This window comes from Triticum aestivum, chromosome 6B (assembly GCF_018294505.1).
Source record: "Triticum aestivum cultivar Chinese Spring chromosome 6B, IWGSC CS RefSeq v2.1, whole genome shotgun sequence".
NCBI classification, from domain to species: Eukaryota; Viridiplantae; Streptophyta; class Magnoliopsida; order Poales; family Poaceae; genus Triticum; species Triticum aestivum.
The window spans coordinates 568,766,860-568,787,809 of NC_057810.1; the positions used below are offsets into that span (position 1 = coordinate 568,766,860).

The 20,950-nt window shown below is 43.2% G+C and overlaps 2 protein-coding genes and 1 long non-coding RNA gene across 16 annotated transcripts; all 3 read left to right on the top strand.

The window, feature by feature from the left end:
- Positions 1–459: 459 nt before the first annotated feature.
- On the top strand, positions 460–3,686 carry LOC123138051 (uncharacterized). Of its 5 annotated transcripts, XR_006468815.1 has the most exons (5): positions 460–979; positions 1,064–1,419; positions 1,721–1,890; positions 2,580–2,738; positions 2,871–3,686. It is a non-coding gene; the product is annotated as an uncharacterized lncRNA (long non-coding RNA). The 5 variants fall into 5 exon arrangements; XR_006468811.1 differs by lacking the exon at positions 2,871–3,686 and having other exon boundaries at positions 2,580–2,869; XR_006468813.1 differs by lacking the exon at positions 2,871–3,686 and having other exon boundaries at positions 1,752–1,890; positions 2,580–2,869.
- A 5,589-nt stretch (positions 3,687–9,275) lies between these two features.
- LOC123134436 (AT-hook motif nuclear-localized protein 11-like) lies at positions 9,276–10,909 on the top strand. The gene is made up of 2 exons (XM_044553687.1): positions 9,276–10,066; positions 10,621–10,909. The coding sequence occupies exons 1-2, from the start codon at positions 9,640–9,642 to the stop codon at positions 10,791–10,793; spliced, it is 600 nt and encodes a 199-aa protein (XP_044409622.1). The 5' UTR covers positions 9,276–9,639; the 3' UTR covers positions 10,794–10,909.
- A 5,444-nt stretch (positions 10,910–16,353) lies between these two features.
- Positions 16,354–20,218, top strand: LOC123138052 (uncharacterized). Of its 10 annotated transcripts, none has more exons than XR_006468824.1 (4): positions 16,378–17,012; positions 17,101–17,181; positions 17,279–17,380; positions 18,946–20,218. XR_006468824.1 is itself a non-coding variant. In XM_044557944.1 (4 exons), the coding sequence occupies exons 1-4, from the start codon at positions 16,807–16,809 to the stop codon at positions 19,003–19,005; spliced, it is 441 nt and encodes a 146-aa protein (XP_044413879.1). In that variant the 5' UTR covers positions 16,386–16,806; the 3' UTR covers positions 19,006–20,218. The 10 variants fall into 10 exon arrangements, 1 of the variants encoding a protein (XP_044413879.1); XR_006468822.1 differs by having other exon boundaries at positions 17,287–17,380; positions 17,779–20,218; XM_044557944.1 differs by having other exon boundaries at positions 16,386–17,012; positions 17,287–17,380.
- The last annotated feature ends 732 nt before the right edge of the window (positions 20,219–20,950 follow it).

Below are 20,950 nucleotides of genomic sequence, written 5' to 3' on the forward strand. Positions count from 1 at the left end.
GATAACCACGTATGCACACCTCTGAGAAACCTCGCGGGGAAAACAACATATTGCTCATATTTTTCTGAAAGAGTGTTCGAGAGAGATAGATAGATAGATAGATAGATATATAGAGAGAGAGGACTTAGACTGACCACATTCAAATGTGTTTTCGTTGTGTGAGTGCTGAGGCCACCGTCGGCAACAGAAAAGTGATGTCATGTGAAAATAAAGGACGTGGACCAATTAGGGTCTTGAATCATGGTTATCGGGTTAAAAGTATGTGTTTTTTTCTCTCCCGTTGCAACGCACAGGCTTTTTTGCTAGTCTCTCCCTAATAATAAAGCATGGATTGGGTCTCCGGGTTCACTGTTGCGGAGTTTTTGCAAGAAAGTCCCTGATGCTTTAGTTATTTAATCCGCAGTCGTTATAATAAGTCAACCCGAAGTGGTACGGGTGAGAGAAAAGAAAATTAAAAAAACCCAGCCACTCGCCCTCCCAAATCCTCTCGACCTCCAGCGTGCCAGCACCTCCCGCCCCGCCCCAGCGCGCCGCCACCTCCCACTCCGCCCCATCTTATCGATGCGTTCGGGCAGGGCGCCGCTGCCGCCAGCCACTCGCCCTCCCAATCCCATCTCGAACTCCACCGCGCCTCCACTCCCGCCCCGCGCCATCTTACCGATGCGTTCGAGCAGGGCGCCGCCGCCGCGCGTGGCCGCGCGGCCAGTTTTCTTCTTTGTCTATCCGTTCTGGGGGCGCTCGACATCGCCGTGCCGCCGATCTGCCGGCTTCGCCGGAACTCCGTTTGTCAGCATCTTCTACACCCCTTGGTGATGAGCGGCTGAGCCAAGGAGCGGAGTCAGGCGCCGCCGCGCGTACATGCCGCGTTCATGCGAGAGTGGGGACGGTCTGACAGGGGATGCAGACTTGGTTGGGGAACAAGAGCACGCGAAGCTAGGAGCAGGGGCCGATCGATGGGCAGCGCGAGGACCTCCTACTGGTTCTACATGTTCCTCTCTCTGCCTATCCATTACAAGCATAGAGGTGAATTCATGGTTGTATTGATAGGTGATTTAAAGTGCAGGGTTGTGAGGAAATCAGTATAAAATCTTTGTTGTCGGAGTTCCCTTGGAACTGCGCAGAAGATGGGGTGATGGATTCAGTGTCAAGATTCAATGAAGATCCATCTGTTCGTGGCCTGCTTGTTCACCCACTACTACCACAAGCAATGTATTTTAGGGTATGTTTGGTTCTTGCCTATAGCTACCCTGCCAATATTGGCTTGCCAATTATTTGGAGTGGGATTCCAACGCCCAGGGTTGGCCAAAGATTTGGCAAGAATCTGTGAAGGAAGCAACAATGGACTTTGTTGGCAGTCAAATATTTGGCAACAAACCAAACAACACATAAGGAATTTGGCATGACCAATATTTTGGTAGGGTAAGTTGGAGGCGTAAACCAAACAGGCCCTTACTTTTCTGGATGCAGCCCTAGAAAGGAATTATGTTTGGTTTAGTTCATAGAAAGATATATCATAAAATCCTTTTTGTTTACATACTAACTGAATAATACGAAGTATTTTAGTTCTCATGGTAATAGACAAACAACTTCAGTAGTATTTGATTTGAGTTTTTGTTTTTAAGTATATGTTTGGTCAAGATTCAACTTTCTTTATGTCCATGTTTTGCTGGTATAATGCATCATCAAGCTTTGTTTTATATGATGACATTGTGTAAATCAGCATATGGATGAGGAAAGTATTCTGAGCGCAGATGCTCGCCGCCGCCGCTGCTTCTGACAACGTGTGAGCCGCCTAATCGAGCGAGGATTCGCCGCTCATCCTAAGAGGACTCGCCGCTCTTCCATGACGCCGCCGCTGCAACGCGGCGTTGTTCCAGCACCAAATCGCAGGTTTTTGCCGGTGCCTATTTACTTGCCCTTCGTCTGCATAGTTGAGCGCAAGCTTCTGGCCTTAATATAGACTTTTGAAAACATTATATTTTCATGCCTGCACATTACTAGAAACATAATTACACTGCGTAGATTTAACGGATTTAAATAATACTATTGTCTCAGTAAAAAAATATTTTTCAACTTCAAACTATATGCTGGCTTCAGATTGTTTTCTTAAAAAACAAGAGCTCTTTTGGGGTTTGCAGTAGTGTGGTTTACAAGAGGTAGCCACGGTTCTTCAAAAATTTGAAGTGTTAGCAAAAGGAGTGGAACAGATCAAACTGAAGCTATTTTATTTAATATTATCTACTTCTACTTGAACTTTGATGGGAATCTGATGTAACTATCCCGCAATCTGAAAATACTCTATGATGTGCAGAGAAGATTTCTGTTTACATGTAACTGCGCTGAACTCTGCTTATATTTCTCTATGCGCCGCAAAGTTCAAGCAGTTGTAAGTAGTATACAAACATACTTTGCTCACAGTATAATCATCTGATGCAATGTGATAGTTCCAGCAAAATTTCTTCACCTATAAATCAAACTATGTAACTTCTCTTTGTGTAAATCTTGGATTTCTAGATCTTATGAAAATGACTTTTTATTTCAGCAAATGTAATTTGAATTTGTAATCTTTTTACATATAGATGCATCTGTGCAAATCCAACAAAGTGGTGGGAATATCTACAACATGAAGTTTCTCAAGCTGATAGGGCATTCTTCTGCATGTTTGTGACATGATCATGGTGCACATATATTTAATAGTGAAGGTCTTCGGCTATCACTATGAATGGTTCTGCTGTTGTGTAAGTGATTTCTTAAGTGTTGTGTTGTAACACATTAGAGTAAAAGATTAATTGTGTATGAAGAATAATATTACGGAGTCAGGCACAATTTGACCTTAGTTCTGACCAAATTAATCTTTATTTGTTTGCTAGGTTGTGTGTCAAACATCACTTCATGTTGTAGTGCATTTTTCCCTTTCAAAATCCACATTATGCAATTTGGCTTTATAAGAAGTTTCACTTTATTATTAGTGGAGAACGGGAGATAAGGAAAGGGAAGGGAAAAACAGTAATTCTAGCAACTAGCCATTGTTCCGTGGCAAAACACAGGTGTTTGTTCTATTATGTTCATCGGAAGTCTTTACGGAGGAGTTGGGTCTGGGTGAGTGACATATATTTGCTTGAGGTCACGAATTCTTTTCTGCTGTTACTTGCATCTTACTTGATTTTTTTTTCTTCAAGTTCTTCATGTTTTCCCATATCGTCTGTTCTATAGAAGCTGCTACCTCAAATTAAGTAAGTGCATCCTTCTTTTTTGTCCAAGTTTGTTCTATTCTATTACTCAGAAGTCTGTACAAGACTGAGAGACTGAAGCATATTTGCTTGAGAGTTGAATTATTTTTGGATGTCAGGTTTGTACGCTATACTGTTTGATTAATGAAAACTGATAAAAGTAGTGGCAAACACTTGATTGAGTAAGCTACTGGATTTTACCAGTAATACACAGTAGTTTCTTGCAATATTATCTGCATGACAAGAAACACCCATATTTGATTTTGCTCTGTGATTGGTTCAAATATCACTTTTTGGGCTAAAGCTGATTGGATACGAGTAGTAGTGTCAACAGTAATAACTTGAAACATGATTTTATCATGGCTCTAAATTTTATTGCTGATGATTTCTTTCAGGATATTTGTAGAGGCTATTCGCACCATAGTTCAAGGCAGATGATAGAGTACAGGCTAGGCAACTCACTTATATTGGTACTCGTTTAAATGGTTATCTATTCTGCTGGCATAGTTACATGCCATATTAATTTCAAAAGAACAATTTCTAATTTAGTGTTGTGCTTGCATTCATTGTTATGTCTAAAAAGAAAATTCCAAACAAAAACAAATATAAAGTCACAGTTTGTCTTTACACACTGGATAATGAATGTTTCAATCGCGCTAAATTGAACCAAGGCTTTTAGAATAAATTGTGGCCTCTAAGCTTGTGTGTAGTCAATTACTAAATATGTAATATTAGCACATATTAGCACGACTATTTCTTAAGTGCAGCCAGCCACCAATTTCATTTGATTTGAATTAATATATTACTTATATACTCATTTAGATATTTATTTATGTCCTCGATGGATTGATTTGAACGCCGCAATTTTATTACCCCGTTGCAACGCACGGGCCCTTTTGCTAGTCTATCCCTAATCTTTACCTACTAATAAAGCGGCTATCGCTTCTGCCTGTCTGTCATTAAAACTACCCCTAAAGTTGCAAATAATTACCCATCAATGCCACCGGTAAGTGAGAAGAACGTTTTTTTTTCCGCGCTCGCCCATAGCTCAATAAGGGGAGATCCCCTCATATACAACGACCAGGCGAGCAGCGCACTGGTTGGTTCCGTGACCTACCGCGCTAGAGGTCGTGGGTTCGATTCCCACAACCACCCTTTTCCTTTAAAAAATCAATTACTTTTTGAAATTTTCATATCTTTCAAACCCTAACTTTAAATCTGACATGCCATATATGAAAATTCATCAGAAAAATATGTAGATTTCAAATATGCTATTATCATTAATTTTTGAAATTACGTTCAGGGTGCAAACTTAAATAATACCTTCTTTGTATGATGAGATATTTTAGAAATGCCTATTACATATGTCCTTATAGATTGGTTGTTTTTGTGGAGCTATCCTATATGTTTGCAACCAAATTAAGTCTTGAACTGAATTATGATTGCACACACACACACACACACACACACACACATTCGCGTCGCGTCGCATATATATGCGCTGGGTATATTCACTCCGTCCGAAAAAACTTGTCCTTCAAAGAGATATACCTAGCACTAATTTGGTGTTAGATACATCCATTTGAGGGACAAACTTGGGACAAGTTATTTTGGATGAAGGGAGTATATGAAAACACTTATGCACATGTTATCATTAAATACTAAAATGTACTTTGCTATTTCATTCTAATGCAATATTTTTTTTGCGTCACCAAGAAACAACAACAAATGCGTAAACATATATTGGCAACTAGGTAGATATTTGCGTTGTATAATGAATTCTAAACACCTTCAGTTCACTTCAAAAATCATCACACCTTTATGTTTTTGCACAACACCACTTATCATGTTGCTTGTTTTTCTAGAAAAGTTATCATGTTGCTTGTTGCGTGGCATCATGAAAGATTTCAAGGATTTGCTGATGTCGTTAAGTGTATGTATGAGGCGTGAATTTTTTTTTCTCCCGTTGCAACGCACGGGCACTTTTCCTATCCTAGTCCTAGTCTTTATCTTTACCTACTACCTACTAATAAAGCGGCTATCGCTTCTGGTCGTCCGTCATTAAAATTACCCTTTAAGTTGGTTAAAATTACCCATCAATGCCACCCGTAAGTGAAAAAACGAGTCGATTTTTCGGACCAAAAATCAACGCCTCCTTTATGTGTTATTATAGCGGCGCAACAACTAGATGACACAGGACGAACGACTGCTAGCAGAGTGGTTGGCTGATTGCTCTTCTAGCGGTGAGACCAGGGTTTGATCCCCAACTTCCACAATTGTTATCTTTCTTTTCTCACGCATGTTCATGGGCCGGCCCATGTGCGGGGCTTCACTCCCCTGTTTTTTCTCATTTTACTTTTTTGTCTTTTCTTTTCTCATTCTGTTTTCTTTCTTCTTTAAATTAATTCCGGATTTTAATATTCTAAAAGTTTTGAGTTTTCAAAAAAATAAGTTTGATAAAAAACATAAAATATATGTGAATTCAAAAATGTTTAGAAAATCATAAAAAGTTTGCAGATTCAAAAAATGTTGGTGGTTTTGCAAAATTATAAAAAAATCACAATTTCTAAAAAATGGTCCAGAAATAAAATCATGTTCATGATTTTGAAAAAATGATCGTGTATTCAAAACATTCGGGAATCTGAAAAAAATGTCCATAAAGTTTTAGAAAATGTTCACAATAATAATAATAAATATTTGTTTTTTTAGTTTTGTTCCCCAATTTAAAAAAAGTTCATAGATTCAAAAAATGTTTGTTGAGTCAAAAAATATTAATGAATATGAAACCGGTTCATACATTCAAAAAAATTGTGAACAATACTAATGTTCATGATTTTTTTGAGAAAAACAAAATTTTAAAAAAAAAATGTTTGTCCATTCGAAAAACTGTTCACTGATTCAAAAGTATTTTATGTCTAGGATTTGATTAGTTTTTCGAAAGTCTTTATATGTCTTGGCGTTGGGAGTAGTTGGTGGTCAATGAGATTTGTTTTTAAAGTTTTAAACGTTTCCTTGTGCAACATAGTGACAAGTGTGGCATGCACTGGCAAACTCATAGCATTGGGATTTACCACGTCGAGTGCATTGTGATCATGTGAACATCGCGACCATCATCACCTAGGGTGAGGAAAAAAATGGCAACATGATGAACCACTATGTTAAAATAGAGTACTGTCATATATCGGGATATTGAGTCATACTTATTTGGTTAGCCATATTTTTTTTGTCTCCCGTTGCAACGCAAGGGCATATGCGGCGACATGGGTGGATTGCCACGTATAAAGAAGGTGGGCTGGTGTGAAGAGGTTCTTGAGCCATAAATATTGGATTAGACGCATGTGAAGTGTTTTTTTCTCCCGGTGCAACGCACGGGCATTTTTCCTAGTAATAATAAAGCACGGATTGACTCCGTGGGTTCACCGTCACAATACGCTTCTTTCCGTGATTTTACGCTTTCAATCCATATTTTTCCAAAATACAAGGTGGTACTAATTCAAGATGGACTTATCGTACGTTGTCGTTTTTGTTCGTCGCTAGACTGGGCCGAATAATAAGTCAACATATGGGCTTTTCTTCGCCGTTAGCCTATGTTTCCTAAAAATTTCGGCGATGAGCCGAATAAGTGGAGTTCAAAAAATTGTGGCCGACAAAGTCGAACCCACGACCTCCAATATGCACAATCGAAGCAATGCCACCACGCCAAGACGCTTCCTCTGCCCCAATATAGGCCTGCAATTCTTCTTAGGCAGCGCTTGGATTGGCGTTTCCCAGTGATTTACAGATGTAAAATATACCCTTGTAATAGAATACGGGCGGCCCACTTGGATGATCGTTTTTGCGTTGTAAACTTTACACGTGGTTACAAATTACACTTGTATTGCCTTAGTATCCCGCAGGTTTCCAAAACACCTCTCGGTCGGTCGTTTTCCCTCGTTTCCCCTGTATTTCTCGCTCGATCTCGATCTCGGAGGACCGGAGCCACAGGGGAAGGGCCGAGGACCACGAGCCTGGACCTGGTGGGGCATCTAGCTGCCTCGCGCTGGTCTCCGGTGTTGGCGCCGCCGCACAGCTTGACCTCTCGCCGGCCGGCGAGTTGAGGCGAGGACGAGCAGGCGGCTTGCGGACACCGTCAAGACCAGCAAAAGGCCGACGAGGGCGGCTTGGTCGCCGCCGGGAAGGGCTTCTGAAGGGTGGCCGCTGGCATTCGGCAATGGGGCGGCCGGGAAGGTCAGCTTCGTCCTCGGCAGAGGGCGCCATTGGAGACGGGTGCTCAGACGAGGAGTAGTAGATGGTGGTGGTGGAGGGAGGAGGAGGAGGAGGAGAAGATGGTGGCGGGGGAGGGCAACGGCGCCGCCGGCTGCTCCTGATCCATCTGTCTTCTTCCAGCAGTCAGCGGAGAAAATGGGAAGATGCAGGATTACAGGAACATCAAAACTGTGCGGCACAGGATTACGGAGGGAAGAACTACTCGGTTGTATATTACTGGGCACAAGTAAAATCCGGTTGTAATTTATATCCGGTTGTAACATTCTACAGGGCTTCCAAGCGGGGCCTTATTCTAAGACAATAATGGAGCAGACAAAAATTATTTATTGTGCGTGAGATCGAAGACCTCACCTATTTTTTGAGATGCTCAACCAACTAGCCTACTGTACGAATGTTGAATAGTACCACCTCGCTACCTTGAAGTTATTCCTACACGTTTATATACTTTGCAAATTACATGAAATATCAGCAAGTTGAGAACAAACAAAGAGGCTGATTACATGAGAAATAAAGAAGGAAAGAGAGGCTAACTATTACATGAGAGGGAAAAGAAGGAAAGAGGGGCGGCGTGGACAGAAATAAGGAAGGAAAGAGGGGGCGACGTGGACAGAAATAAGGAAGGAAAGAGGGGGCGACGTGGACAGAAATAAGGAAGAAAAGAGAGAGAGGCTATACGAGGTGCATATATTAATTCAGAGGCAAAGAGACTAATCTTCATGCGATCCCCTCCACTAAAAGGGAAAGAGGGAAACAAGTGCGTATATTAAATACAAGAAGGAAAGATAGGCTAATTAGAGGCGACATAAACAAAAATAAGGAAGGAGCTTATACGAGGTGCATAGGAGGGAAGAGATAAGGAAAGAATATTTATGTCTATATAGAAGGAGGACATCACTAGAGAAATTCTCCATGCGATCTCTCCTTTATTTAATTACTGCCATTAGATGAAAAATACATCAGAACCCACTCCAAAACTATCAAAATTGTCCATTAGATATATCTTTTTTGGAAATTGATCTCTCCTTTACAACAACAACAACAAAGCCTTTAGTCCCAAACAAGTTAGGGTAGGCTAGAGGTGAAAACCATAAGATCTCGCAACAAAATCATGATTATGGCACATGGATAGCAAGCTTCCACGCATCCATGTCCTTTAGTAATTAGAATTTTTTTGAGAAATTATACAGTTATTATAGATGAACAATTCCATGAAAAATACATTAGGGAGTCCTCCCCCACATAATAATAATAATAATAATAATAATAATAATAATCTATATCTATAACTATACCTACTATTAAAGGGAGGTGATATTCTTGGTTTCGTCTCGCTTTCTTTGGTCCCGTTTCAATAAATTTCACATACGCTGTTTGGTTTCATTATTTCGCACCTGTTTTGGCCCAACATAGGAAGCCCACCTGGCGGCGCACTCTGGCCCGGGTCAAGAGAGCTGGCAAAAAATAAAATTGCTGATGGGAGGGTTCGATCTTATAACCTGTCAATCGGTAACTCACAGTTTGTTCAACTGACCCAGCTAGAGATATAAGAGGATCTATTTTTTCTCCCGTTGCAACGCACGGATTGACTCCGTGGATTCACCGTCACAATACGTTTTCTTTTTATGTCATAATACGCTTTCACGATTTGTATAGACAAAATCGTAATATAAACGAGGTGGTACTATTTTTGTATACGTTTCGACGTTTTGTTTTCTGCCTGTACGTTAAATTCGCACGTAAATCCAATTTGGCCCAACGACGAATCATCCATGAGTTTCTTTCACGGCATGGGCGATCCCGATCCCAGCCTCCAGGAGGCGACCGATCCCGTTTTCCTGGTTGACCATCAACAATGGCTAGGGTTTCGGGCACCTCCACTCTGGCGTGGTTTCGGCGCCTCCGGCGACTCCTCTCTGACACGCAGCTCCGACTCCGGGATGCTGCTCCTCCGCTTGATGGCCATGGGGTTAGTTCATCCCCTGCCCTATCTCTCCCCCTTTCTCTCTCTAATATTGGTTTGATCATGTAGGAGCAGTCACCGACAGCACCGGATTCGTGGGGTGCCTAGGGTTTCGCCGCGAGATGGACGGCCGGGATCAGCAGCAGAAGACGCCGACGCCGCCGTCGCAGCCGCAGACGCGTCATGATGCCGCAGCACGCCTACGGTGAGATGCCGCCGGGCTCCGCGAACGTCATGCACGGGATGCCGCTCGCCTTCAACCCCATGCATGGCGTCGCCCGGGCCGGGGTCTCGCAGGCGGCAATGAAGCCGGCGGACATGTCGCCGCTGGCCATGTACCGGCCCGATTCCACCCCGCCTGGCATGCCGCAGCCCGTCAGCGGTGGCGGTGGCGCCCTGATGGTCAGCGTTAGCGGCAGCGGGGGGGAGCTCGTGATCGTGAAGAAGAGGGGAAGGCCGAGGAAGTATGGGACGGACGGGACCATGGGCTCGGCGGTGAAGGCCGAGGCGGGCGGGCAGTCCGGTGGCGCGAGCGCCAACTCGAATCCTGACGGGAAGCGCAGAGGACGACCCCCGGGATCTGGCAAAAAGAAGCAGCTCGATGTCTTAGGTAATTTTGGCTGCACCCGCGTTGGTTCACATCTAAATTTAGAAAGATCAGTGTTCACTCAGCAGCAGCTTGTGCTGAATAAAAGCGTGTACTGTATGTCTTTCTATACGTTCATAAAGGGAATGTCACCACTAACGTTGCAAGGATTTCTCCACATTCTAAATGAATTAAATTTTAAATAAGAAGCAGTAGTGCAGGCATTCATATAATGTGGGAAGTACACCTCTGCTTTATGTACTTGTGTGCACAGAGCAGAGTATAAATATAAAAGTGAGCTTAGTTCTTTGAATATTAGACAATTTATCAGTTGCCTTTTTTTTGTAAGAAGATTCTTTTATGTGTTTTATATTACCTTGCTCATATTTGTACCATGTCTGACTTTTGAAGTTTGCGACGTAAAAGGGTGGTAAATATTCTGTCAAGTAAATTAATTAAATTTTCTTCCGTGTAACATATTATGTTAATCGCAGTGTATCATGTTTGATTGTAATTCCGATGAGCTTCTTTGAACATCTTTGTGTGCTGTCTATGATATTTCGTTTACTGAATTGTAGGTTCAGCTGGGACATCATTTACTCCTCACATAATAACTGTCAAGCCTAATGAGGTACTTCAAAAATGCTCCCTCCTCTGTGGTGTCTTCGCGCTCTGGTTGATCCTAAGTTGCGTTTGGACATTAGTTGTGTGGTCAGGATTGAGTAGATTGCCCCATTGGCTAACAGAGTAGATATTTTCATGAGCATACTACTTTATCTTGAAATTTATCACCTCCATAGAAGAACTAAGAACAGAGTGTATATTATGTGGCTCCTGGTACAAACAGCAAGAAAAACATAGCGCTGAGTGGACCTTTGAGCATCTTTTGTATATTTTATCCTTTTAACTTTTGTTTTCTTGCTACAACTGTTTTCGGTCTTCACATGGACTCCATGCCATTACTGCATATTTATTGCACTGTATCCAACTTGAACTTGCTGCTGATCCATTCTTAAAGGGGATGGTCTTACGAAATTAGGAAAGTGTTCATTCATATGATATGAGTAATAAATAACTGTAGCTTCCATTCTCCCGGCATTAGTCGTATACTTGTCAGTATTCTGCAGTACCAATCTACACTAGCAAAAGGTCAATTTAGTTTTTAAGAATTAAACCCGCAGTCTCTACTTTAATCGATCTGGAAAACATTTTGTTTCTCTATTTTTCCTACGTGACTAGCCTGCATTCCCGAGCAGGAATCCTGGAGTTAGGCGAGCAGGCTCGCTCGGCTGGATGGGCCAGTCCGGCCCATAGCCTGGCTCGTCAGTCCCACCTGCCCACGCTCGTATTTCTCAAAAAAAAAAAAAACTGCCCACATTCGTGTTCACAAAAACTGATCCTTTTTTCCTGATATACCCCTAAAAAATTCCTCTTTCCTTCAGAAAAAGAGTCAGAAGCAGATGCAAACACTATTGTTGCTACTGCACCCGTTATCCCGAGAACTACAAGGGTCAAGAACCAAATCGGCCCGAGGAGGAGGAGCAAGTACGCGAAGCAAGGGCCCGTCCATGTTGCCGCCTCCGATGCCGGAACCCGAGAAGGAGGAGCGAGTACGCGGAGCAAGGGCCCGCCGGTGCTCCATGGCCATGGCGACTCGGTCTCCTGCGAAGAAGAGACGAGGTGAGATGGAGAGAAGAGAAGGGAGAGTAAGGATGGCGCGGCTACCTGTTGTTGGTCTGGCGGCGGCTCTGACCGCCTGATTCCAGTTTGTGTCCTGGTGTCCGGGTTCCTCTACTCGCCGCTGCACGACGGGGTTGCCTAGCCGCCACTCTCCCTACCGCGCACCACCTCCCCCTAGCTGCACCTCCATGCGCTCATGGAGGCGTTGTCGCCCTCGCGTATGTTATATCCGCATTGTACTTCCTTCCCCTCTGCTTCACCTCCTCCTCCTTGCTCACGCTGCTGCCGTGGCATGCCGCTTCGGCCTTCCATCCATATCTGCCGCCATGCGCCTTCTACGAGCAGCGGGTAGCGGCGCCACTCCTAGAGTCCCGGTTGTCGTGCAGTAGAGGAAGAAGAAGATGGAGTCAAGAAGAGCGGCAGCGCGCCGCAGCTCTGTTCGATGCACGACAGATGTTCAGTTTCTTCTTTATGCAAGATGCCATCGAGAACGCCGAGATATGGCCGAGGTGCCGTCGGAGGCCGCGCCCACCTTACACAGATGCGCGACATCGCCACCATTTTTGTCTGTCCTGTCAGTGTCGCCATTTTTTTTTCTTGGCTGGGATGCTACTGACGCCGCGCAGTTTTGATCGGGAAGTCGTCGTCGGCGCGTTGAATCAGAGGCGGAGCCAGGATTTCTCAAAGCCTAGGGCTAAAACTAAGAGGCAATTTTTTTTGCCAAATACCACGCATACTATTGCATGTCAGAAGTACACCACAAATTCACATGAATAATGAAATATGAATTCGTATTACCATGAGAGCAAATTTGATAAGAACATGTAAACAATTTAACGAAGTGCATCACTAGAAAGTTGGTACCAATTTAATGAAGACTTTGTTCATGTGAGGTCATTGTTTCTTCACCAGCAATAATAAAAGGACATGGACCTGTAACATAAATCAAGTAATATTTAAAATCAAGACATTGGACATAGACTAAATCGATTGTTCCTGTGAAATTTTGCAAAATAAGAACATATGAAACAAAATTGACTAAAGCAATACAATATTAACATCAATAATTCATTGATTTAGGCTGATAAAAAAGAACTAGGGGGGAAATATATGATACAACAAAGTAGAGATTACCTATCATGTCCAGTCGGCTGTGTAGATGGATGAAACGAGGATCCGAACGCAGCCCGACGGGCGCAGGCGCATAGGTCTGGACATCGAGTCCGTCGAGTCGAGTAGTTGAGGGGAATTGGCGGCGCAACATGAACGAGGTTTTGTTTCTCTGATGTATCTGGCGAGACGATGGAAACCGAGAGAGCGAGCCTGAGTCGTGCATCATGGCGATGGAGAGCAGCGAACAGGCGAGATGGGGGGAGCTCCTAGTTGGCGCTCTAAGCGCCACTTTCCTCAACCAACGCCCGCAGCGCACCCGTGGGCTGGCCCAGGAAAGGAGGCGATCGCTGGTTCGGGAGTCGCTCGTTTCCCATCTCGCGGGATCGCTAGTTCATCGAAGTTGGTTGTTTCCCATCTCGTGGTCAATGGTTGGCCGGGCCAGTTGACTTTTTTACAAGTTCTTTTTTCAGAAACCCCCCTCTCCTCAAAAATCACCAAATTCGAAAAAAGTTCACAAATTCGAAAAAAGTTCATCTCTTTTGAAAAAACGTTCAGCAATTTTGAAGAATAGTTCATCAAATTTGGAAAAAAGTTCATCAATTTTGGAAAAAGTTCATCGAATTTGAAAAAAGTTCATCGAATTTGAAAAAAGTTCACTGAATTTGGAAAAAAGGTTCATCAAGTTTTAAGAAAAGTTCATTAAATTAGGAAAAAGTTCATCGAAATTGAAAAAGAGTTCATTGAAAATTGAAAAAAGTTCATTGAAATTGAAAAAAGTTCAGTGAATTTGAAAAAAAATTCATTAAATTTGAAAAAAGTTCAGCGAATTTGAAAAATAGTTCATCGATTTGAAGAAAAAGTTCAAGAATTATAAAAAAACATTGAGGCAGGAAGAATAAAAACAAAAAAGAAAAACAAAAACGAAAAACGATAAAGGAAAAAAGTAAAAGGACAGATGAAATAAGAAAAGAAGTAAAAGGATGTTACTGATCACATCTAGCTAGGTGGCGCGGTGGTAGTTGCCTCTTAACTCGAAGGGAAAGAATGGGGGTTCGATACCCGTCGGGTGCGCTACCCTTTTTTGCCTCTACCAAACGGAAAGGAACCGGGGTGAGATGGGCCGGCCCAGTGCGGGGCGCTGCAGGCGCCCATTTGCAAAATACACATTAACGGGCGCCTGCAGCGCCAAATAGGATTTGCCCGAGATGGGAGATTCCTTTTGGAGCGGTCGTGCGTTGTGGGCTGGTGGCGATGGAGAGCTCTGTGGGTTGTATATGGGCTTAGGCATAGGAATGGATGTGCACGTCTGGGGCTGGGCCTTTATAAGTGTACAAATAAGAAAAAAAATCTACTGGACATGTAGTTGCGAGTTGGGCCACGCCTGGGGCTATAGGCCCAGTTGCCCCAGGCCCAATTCCGCCCCTGCGTTGAATAGATGCAGCTACCGAGTTTTTATTTGTTTTGCAAGATAAAATTAATACATTCTTTTGCAATTTCAGTTTAAAATTAATGAAGACTTTCGCCTCATAATCATCCCAAAAATATGGGATGTGAAACTAATTCCTAAATGAGTACATGCATCGTTTGGCAAAATAATCACAAGGCATGACCAACAAGCAGAGCGGAGCTAGGAAGATTTTAGATAGGGTGCCACCTCCATGAAAATTGTTTAACAAAAGGGTTCTGGGTGGCCATGAATACCCGATGGAAATGCCCCTGATGGCCATGGATAAAATCATATTTTCAATTTTCTCTTGATAGACAGCTAATGGTCAACTAAATAGCCATGAAATTTTTGGGAGAGGGGTATTTTGAGTGGCATATATGGTTGAAATCTGAGTAGTAATATTCTACAAGCAATAACAACGAAATGTTCATGTTTTAAAGAATGTTTGCAAATAGTATAAAAGGTTCATGAATTCAAAAAATATTCTTGATTTTAGAAAATGTTTGAAAATTTGTAAAAGTGTTCATGAATTTGAAAAATGTTCACGATTTCACATATGTGCATGAGTTCAAAAAAATGTCTGTGATTTCAATCTTTTTCATGATTTCAGGAAAAAATTGAGAGTGATAGTGTATCTCGGTGATGCAGCCAAATATGGTCATGCCATTGGAGATTATATATTTTTTTTCTCCCATTGCAACGCACGGGCCCTTTTGCTAGTCTATCCCTAATAATAAAGTATGGATTGAATCCGTGGGTTCACCGTCACAATACGCTTTCTTTCTGTAAATTTACGCTTTTAGTTTGAATTTAAGACTTTTGCTAGTCTATCCCTTCCCTAATAATAAAGCACGGATTGACTCCGTGGGTTCACCGTCACAATATGCTTTCTTTTTGTAAATTTACGCTTTCAGTTTGAATTTAAGACATATACACGAGGTGGTACTAATGTTGCCATCGGTATAGATTCGATAAATTACGTTTTTCTACCGTCATGGGCTTTGCCCCACATGGGCCGAGATTGTGAGCAACGACAGCGCAGCGCAAAAATTAGTTGATTTTCATGGGGATCGAACTCACGACCTGCTGTTTTCATCTGAACGTGCAAAACCGACTGAGCTAAAGCCATGCATGTGTTAGGTTTTGAATTTCTTGTTTGTTTTCCTACCTTCATGGGCTTTGCCGCACATGGGCCTAGATTGTGAGCAACGACTTTGCCCTTGCATATGCGCCGAGATTGTAGAGGAGCGCAGCGACGTGCACAACCGACTGGGCTAAAGCCATGCATGTATTAGGTTATGAATTTATTGAAAAATAAGCATAGCTGCCCCAAGAATCTAAGAAATAAATGATTATCAGCAATTAGAAAGACAAGAAAGGAAGGAATGACGCCAAGAAAAAAAAGGCAAATGAAGAAGTTGACTCCACGGGAAGGCAATGATTTAATTAGTGCAGCTTGATTACTTTCCTACTTAAAAGCGGAGATGCAGATCTAAAAAAAAAGTAACATGCACGCGGGGAGAATTATTGTCGCTGATTGCCTTCCTACTTAAAAGGCAGGCATATATATGCATGTCATAAAATTAATTAGTAGGAAATCCAACATTAAATTATTTTATTTTATACTTGAACTTTCTGTTATTAATCTGATTTTTAGATAAAATCAAGATTTTTAATTGTACAATTTTGAACAAAAGTTTCTAAGTTCCATAATTTTCTTCCTCGGTTCCTGATTTTAGCTAAAAAAATAATTCCTTTTAGTGAATCTCTGGCAGACACGACGACAATTACATTATGTTTACACTATCACAAGAACAATCATTAGAGAGGAAAGTAACCTTTTTTGGCGGCGTGAGAAACCATATTTGTGACTTTTTAAGATATGGAGTGACCTAGATTTTTTTTTCAATTTTTTTACCTTCCTCTGTCGATATCTTTATCTTTATCTTTATCTAACAATAAAGCAAATTGGGTTTGGGCGGTCCGTCGTCTACGTTTTTGCAGAAAAGTTCCCGAGGTTCTGCGTATTCAACCCGCAGTCCTCCGTTTAACTGCACGACGACCGCGACTGCGTCCCCGACTCGCCCCCACGCCCGTGCTAATCCTCGTCCGCGGCGGTTCGGCGGCGGCGCTCCGTGAAGAGGGGCGGGGGCAGCGAGGATGGAGGCGGAGGAGGAGTCTGTGGGGAAGGAGTGGGGCTGGGACGGGAACGGGGAAGAAGAGGGACGGGCGTGGGGACGGGGAGGAAAAGGGGCAGCGAGGGTCGAGGCGGAGGAGGAGTCCACCGGGGGCGGGGATGGGGAGGAAGAGGGGCCGCGAGGGTGGAGGCGGAGGACAAGTCCGCGGGGAGGGATAAGGGCGGGGCGGGGATGGGAAGGAAGAGGGGCGGCGAGGGAGGAGACGGAGGAGGAGACCGCGGGCGCTGTGGGGCGAGATGGAGGAGGAGTGCCTCGCCACGGCAAGCGCCGCCAGCAATGCCATGGCCATGATGCAGCGCCTGCAGAAGGAGAAGGCCGAGGTCTAGATGGAGCTTGACGCCGAGATCGACCACCGGGACTCGCCGCTATCGGTCACCAGCGATGACCTTAGGCCCTTACCATGGCTAGGGTTTCGGGCGCGTCCACACTGGCGTGGCTCCCGCGCCTCCAGCGGCTCTTCTCCGACGCCCACCGCGCCCTCACACGCAGCTCCCATCTCTAGGAAGCTGCTCCTTCGCCTGGTGCCCATGTGGTGAGTTCATCCCCTCCCCTATCTCTCCCCCTTTCTCTCTCTAATATCTGGTTTGTTCCTCACACTGGCGTGGCTCCCGCGCCTCCAGCGGCTCCTCTCCGACGCCCACCGCGCCCTCACACGCAGCTCCCATCTCTAGGAAGCTGCTCCTTCGCCTGGTGCCCATGTGGTCAGTTCATCCCCTTCCCTATCTCTCCCCCTTTCTCTCTCTAATATCTGGTTTGATCCTCCATGGTACATGTATCTGGTTTGATCCTCCATGGTAGATGTGCAGGGCAAGGATTGGATGCTTGAGGAAGGAGGGGTCGCCCTTGCCTTGCTGCAGCTCGGGGCGCACCACCCATGGCGCTTCCTCCTTTCTGTCTTCAGTTGAGTTCACCTCCTCCTCTCTCTGCTCTTGTACGTGGCCATTGAGGCATTGCTCTTGGTTAGGATTTACCACAGTTTGGGCTCAATTGGCTACTATTTGAGGTCAATTTTGTTGATACTGTTAAGTGTAGATTGTTCCTTGAATTGAACAGCAAGGTTAACCATGAATTTGTTAGTTGAATTGATGCCTGACTAAACTGCAGTTGTTAGTTGAATTGTTCAATCTTCAATTTAGGGAGCTGCTACTGAAAGATGAAAAAAATTTGGTACTGTTTGAGGTCCCTGTGCCTCCCGTGCTCATGAACTTGCTTCTGTTTGAGCTCAATTTTTTGGTACGGTTTATGTGTTAATTGATCCATGTTGTGTTGCATCCCACCCTCCCCTTCGGTGACGGCAGCCAACGCTTGCATCGGAGGAGCTGTTGCTGTGCTTCCTTCTCTGATTTTTCAGGGTCAAAGTCATTATGTTCACCATGATGCAGATTGCCATCACATTCAGACCCAAAGATCTGGGAACTATGAACTTGATTAAAAGGGCAGGGTCAAATTCAAGACCCGGGTTAGTGGCGACTATGATGGTCGCCTGCAGGCTATGGGTCTAGCAACATTGCAGGCAGCAGTGTGCAGCGTTTTACGGTAGGGCGTGTGGCCAGTGCTGTCGGGCTCGCGGCGGCTGCAGATGGTGGAGTACCGGACTTGTGGTGGGCGCCCATTCACAAGATCTACAACATCATCTTTGCGTCAGTTCTCCATGAAGGCCATCCTGCGATACAAGGTTGCGTCTTCCTGCTATTTGGGTGACGACGCCGAGCCTGTCGGCCTATGCCCATCGCTTCTGATGTGGTAATGTGGCGGTCGTTGTTGTTTGCCTGCAGAGGCTGTGGAGAGGTGGGACTTGCAGAGTATATGTAGCAGAAAGGATCCAAGTATTGGAGCCAAACAACTGTCTATGCTACCACATCAAGGTGGGTTGAGGCAAACAGAGTGAGGACAGGAATATACAGTAGCAGAAAGACCAAGCAGCCTGGTAGCTCTTTCATTGAACTAGATGGATGCGTGCATGAGTTCTTTGCAGAGAACGAGTCACATTTTGAAACTGAAGCTATATACAACACTGTTTTAGGGATTAATGAACTGTTAGTAGCAGAGTCCTTCCTGATGTGAAAGCTAATACATTTCTATGGTAACCATACCTCAGTACCTATGATTCAATAATCTTCTTTTTGTGAAATGATGAAACCCGAAGTATTTCTATGTATTTGCATTTCTCTCTGAGGCGGGAAGTTTATTTTCCAGACATTTATGTAATGAGCCACTTAATGTGCAACTGAGTGCACATTGTTATCAAAATTTTATTGGTCTATCTGAGATGTTTCCTTCTGGTATTGCAATTTATGCTAGGTAATACCCACAATTTTTGCTGTGATGTTACTACGTCAGAAAATTAGCTGTCCACTGCGTCACTTATTTGTTCTTCTCTCATGTTCTTGTCTGACAGTTATATTTTTACTCCGAACTTACTAACCCAGCTTTGGTTTCTCTGGCTTAAACTAATCTGGGAGCAGGGTATCATGTGCCCGCTCACCTATTGGTGCGGCTGGTGGATACAGAGAGATCAACGATGAGGAGACCCTCGTCGTTCTTCTGATTGCAGCCAGTTGCGTGATGTGATGGCGGAGTTGTTCTGCAACCGCCTAGGGGCCATGGACGATGGAGAACTTCCTAACGCAGTATGCGAGCGGGGACGATGGAGAACTTCCTGGCGCAGTGTGCGCGCGAGTGGGTTTCAGGACAGTTCATGATACAAGGTCAAGCTCAGCTTGGTGTAAGTTCCAAATATATATTGTGCCTCAGTTTGAGTTGCATCCACAAGCAGCTCTCACTAATTCCAATACACCTTAAATTGATTTGGATCATTAGTGTTGGACTGTGGACATATATCTATATCCGATTGTACTCCGGGTGTTTTCAATTCTGAAATATTTTTTGGCAATTTGATTCTGAAATTTTAGCTTGATGTTGAGAAAACGAGCAAATTTTGTGGTGCACTTGGATCAGGTTTTATGCTTACAGTTTCAAGGGGAAACATTCGGGGTTGTGATCCAAGTATATGAAATCAGTTTATCTAAATTGAGTTGTCGACAGTACATCCTCTAAATTAGCTTATCTGAAATCAGTTTGTTTTTATTAATTGTTGCGCAGGGGGCATGATAGCCATGGCCAACTTTGAGCCCAGCATCAAGTTGGAAAGCTTTATCTGAGATGTGTTTTTTAGCTATGCCCTTTTATGTCTTAGTTTGGTCTCTGAATTTTTGGGCGGCGCTTATCATTTAAGATCAACACAGCATTTTGCTTCATTTGTGCTTCAAAGAAAGCTGCTGCATAGGGACATTTGATGTGGTGGATTTCAGAGAATCATTTTAGGGTATTGCATTCCGTTCAGAAATTTTGACATTTGGACAGTGTGTACAATTGAAAGGAATAGCTGGATATGAGTTATGTAGGTTCAACGTTTCAACTTTTTGACAATTTTTTATGTTTATCCTGGCAGAAAAGTGGAGCAGCTGTGTGAAGAGGTTGCTTAATTGAAGGGAATCATCGAGAAGATGTTACTATCTTTGATGCATAAAAATAATTTTGGAGGATGCATGGATCAAAGAGATTATGGATTACCACAAGCTTATGTGTATCCATTGGAGTTATCTGTGTATTAGAATATGGATACACGTGTAACTATAGCTTCATTGCCCACCTATTTTTGATTTTTATGCAGTTTTTATTGCTTAAAATTTTATATTAATCTTCTTCCGTTGCAATGCATGGGTATTTTTGCTAGCCTACTAATAAAGCACGGAGTGCTTTTGCTTGTCACCGTCGTGCCATTTTTAAAAAATCCCCATTGTTTTCTGTAAATTAATCCGCAATAGTCGTTTAAATAATAGCCGAGTTTTTTTTTTGCATTTTTTCAGAAAACCCCTGACTTTTCGGTTAATCAATCAGTAGCTTATCTAAAACAAAATTATTCATATCTTTTAAATCATAACTCCTGTTTTAACATGTTATATATGAAATTTGATTAGAAAAATGTGTACAATCTAAATATGATATTATTGTTAGCTGTTAAATATTTCTAAAATATTAATTTTGGTGCAAACTTAATATATAGTGCACAGTCCGTTTTTCTTTCGTACTGACGGCGATCCAAATTACAAAGAAACGCCTATTAAAACCATATTGAGAGGAAAGGAAACATCGATAACCACGTATGCACACCTCTGAGAAACCTCGCGGGGAAAACAACATATTGCTCATATTTTTCTGAAAGAGTGTGCGAGATAGATAGATAGATAGATAGATAGATAGATAGATAGATAGATAGAGAGGACTTAGACTTCGTTGTGTGAGCGCTGAGGCTACCGTCGGCAACAGAAAAGTGATGTCATGTGAAAATAAAGGACGTGGACCAATTAGGGTCTTGAATCATGGTTATCGGGTTAAAAGTATGTGTTTTTTTCTCTCCCGTTGCAACGCACGGGCTTTTTTTGCTAGTAGATATATAATTTGTCACAG

What these genes read in the sequence shown, in the direction of transcription:
- LOC123134436 (XM_044553687.1), top strand. Translation starts at nt 9,640, where the DNA reads ATGATGCCGCAGCACGCCTACGGTGAGATGCCGCCGGGCTCCGCGAAC. An exon ending in GAAGCAGCTCGATGTCTTAG is followed by an intron (nt 10,067 to 10,620) that starts GTAATTTTGGCT and finishes ACTGAATTGTAG; the next exon opens with GTTCAGCTGGGACATCATTT.
- LOC123138052 (XM_044557944.1), top strand. Translation starts at nt 16,807, where the DNA reads ATGGAGCTTGACGCCGAGATCGACCACCGGGACTCGCCGCTATCGGTC. An exon ending in CTTCGCCTGGTGCCCATGTG is followed by an intron (nt 17,013 to 17,100) that starts GTGAGTTCATCC and finishes CCGCGCCTCCAG; the next exon opens with CGGCTCCTCTCCGACGCCCA. An exon ending in CTTCGCCTGGTGCCCATGTG is followed by an intron (nt 17,182 to 17,286) that starts GTCAGTTCATCC and finishes GTAGATGTGCAG; the next exon opens with GGCAAGGATTGGATGCTTGA.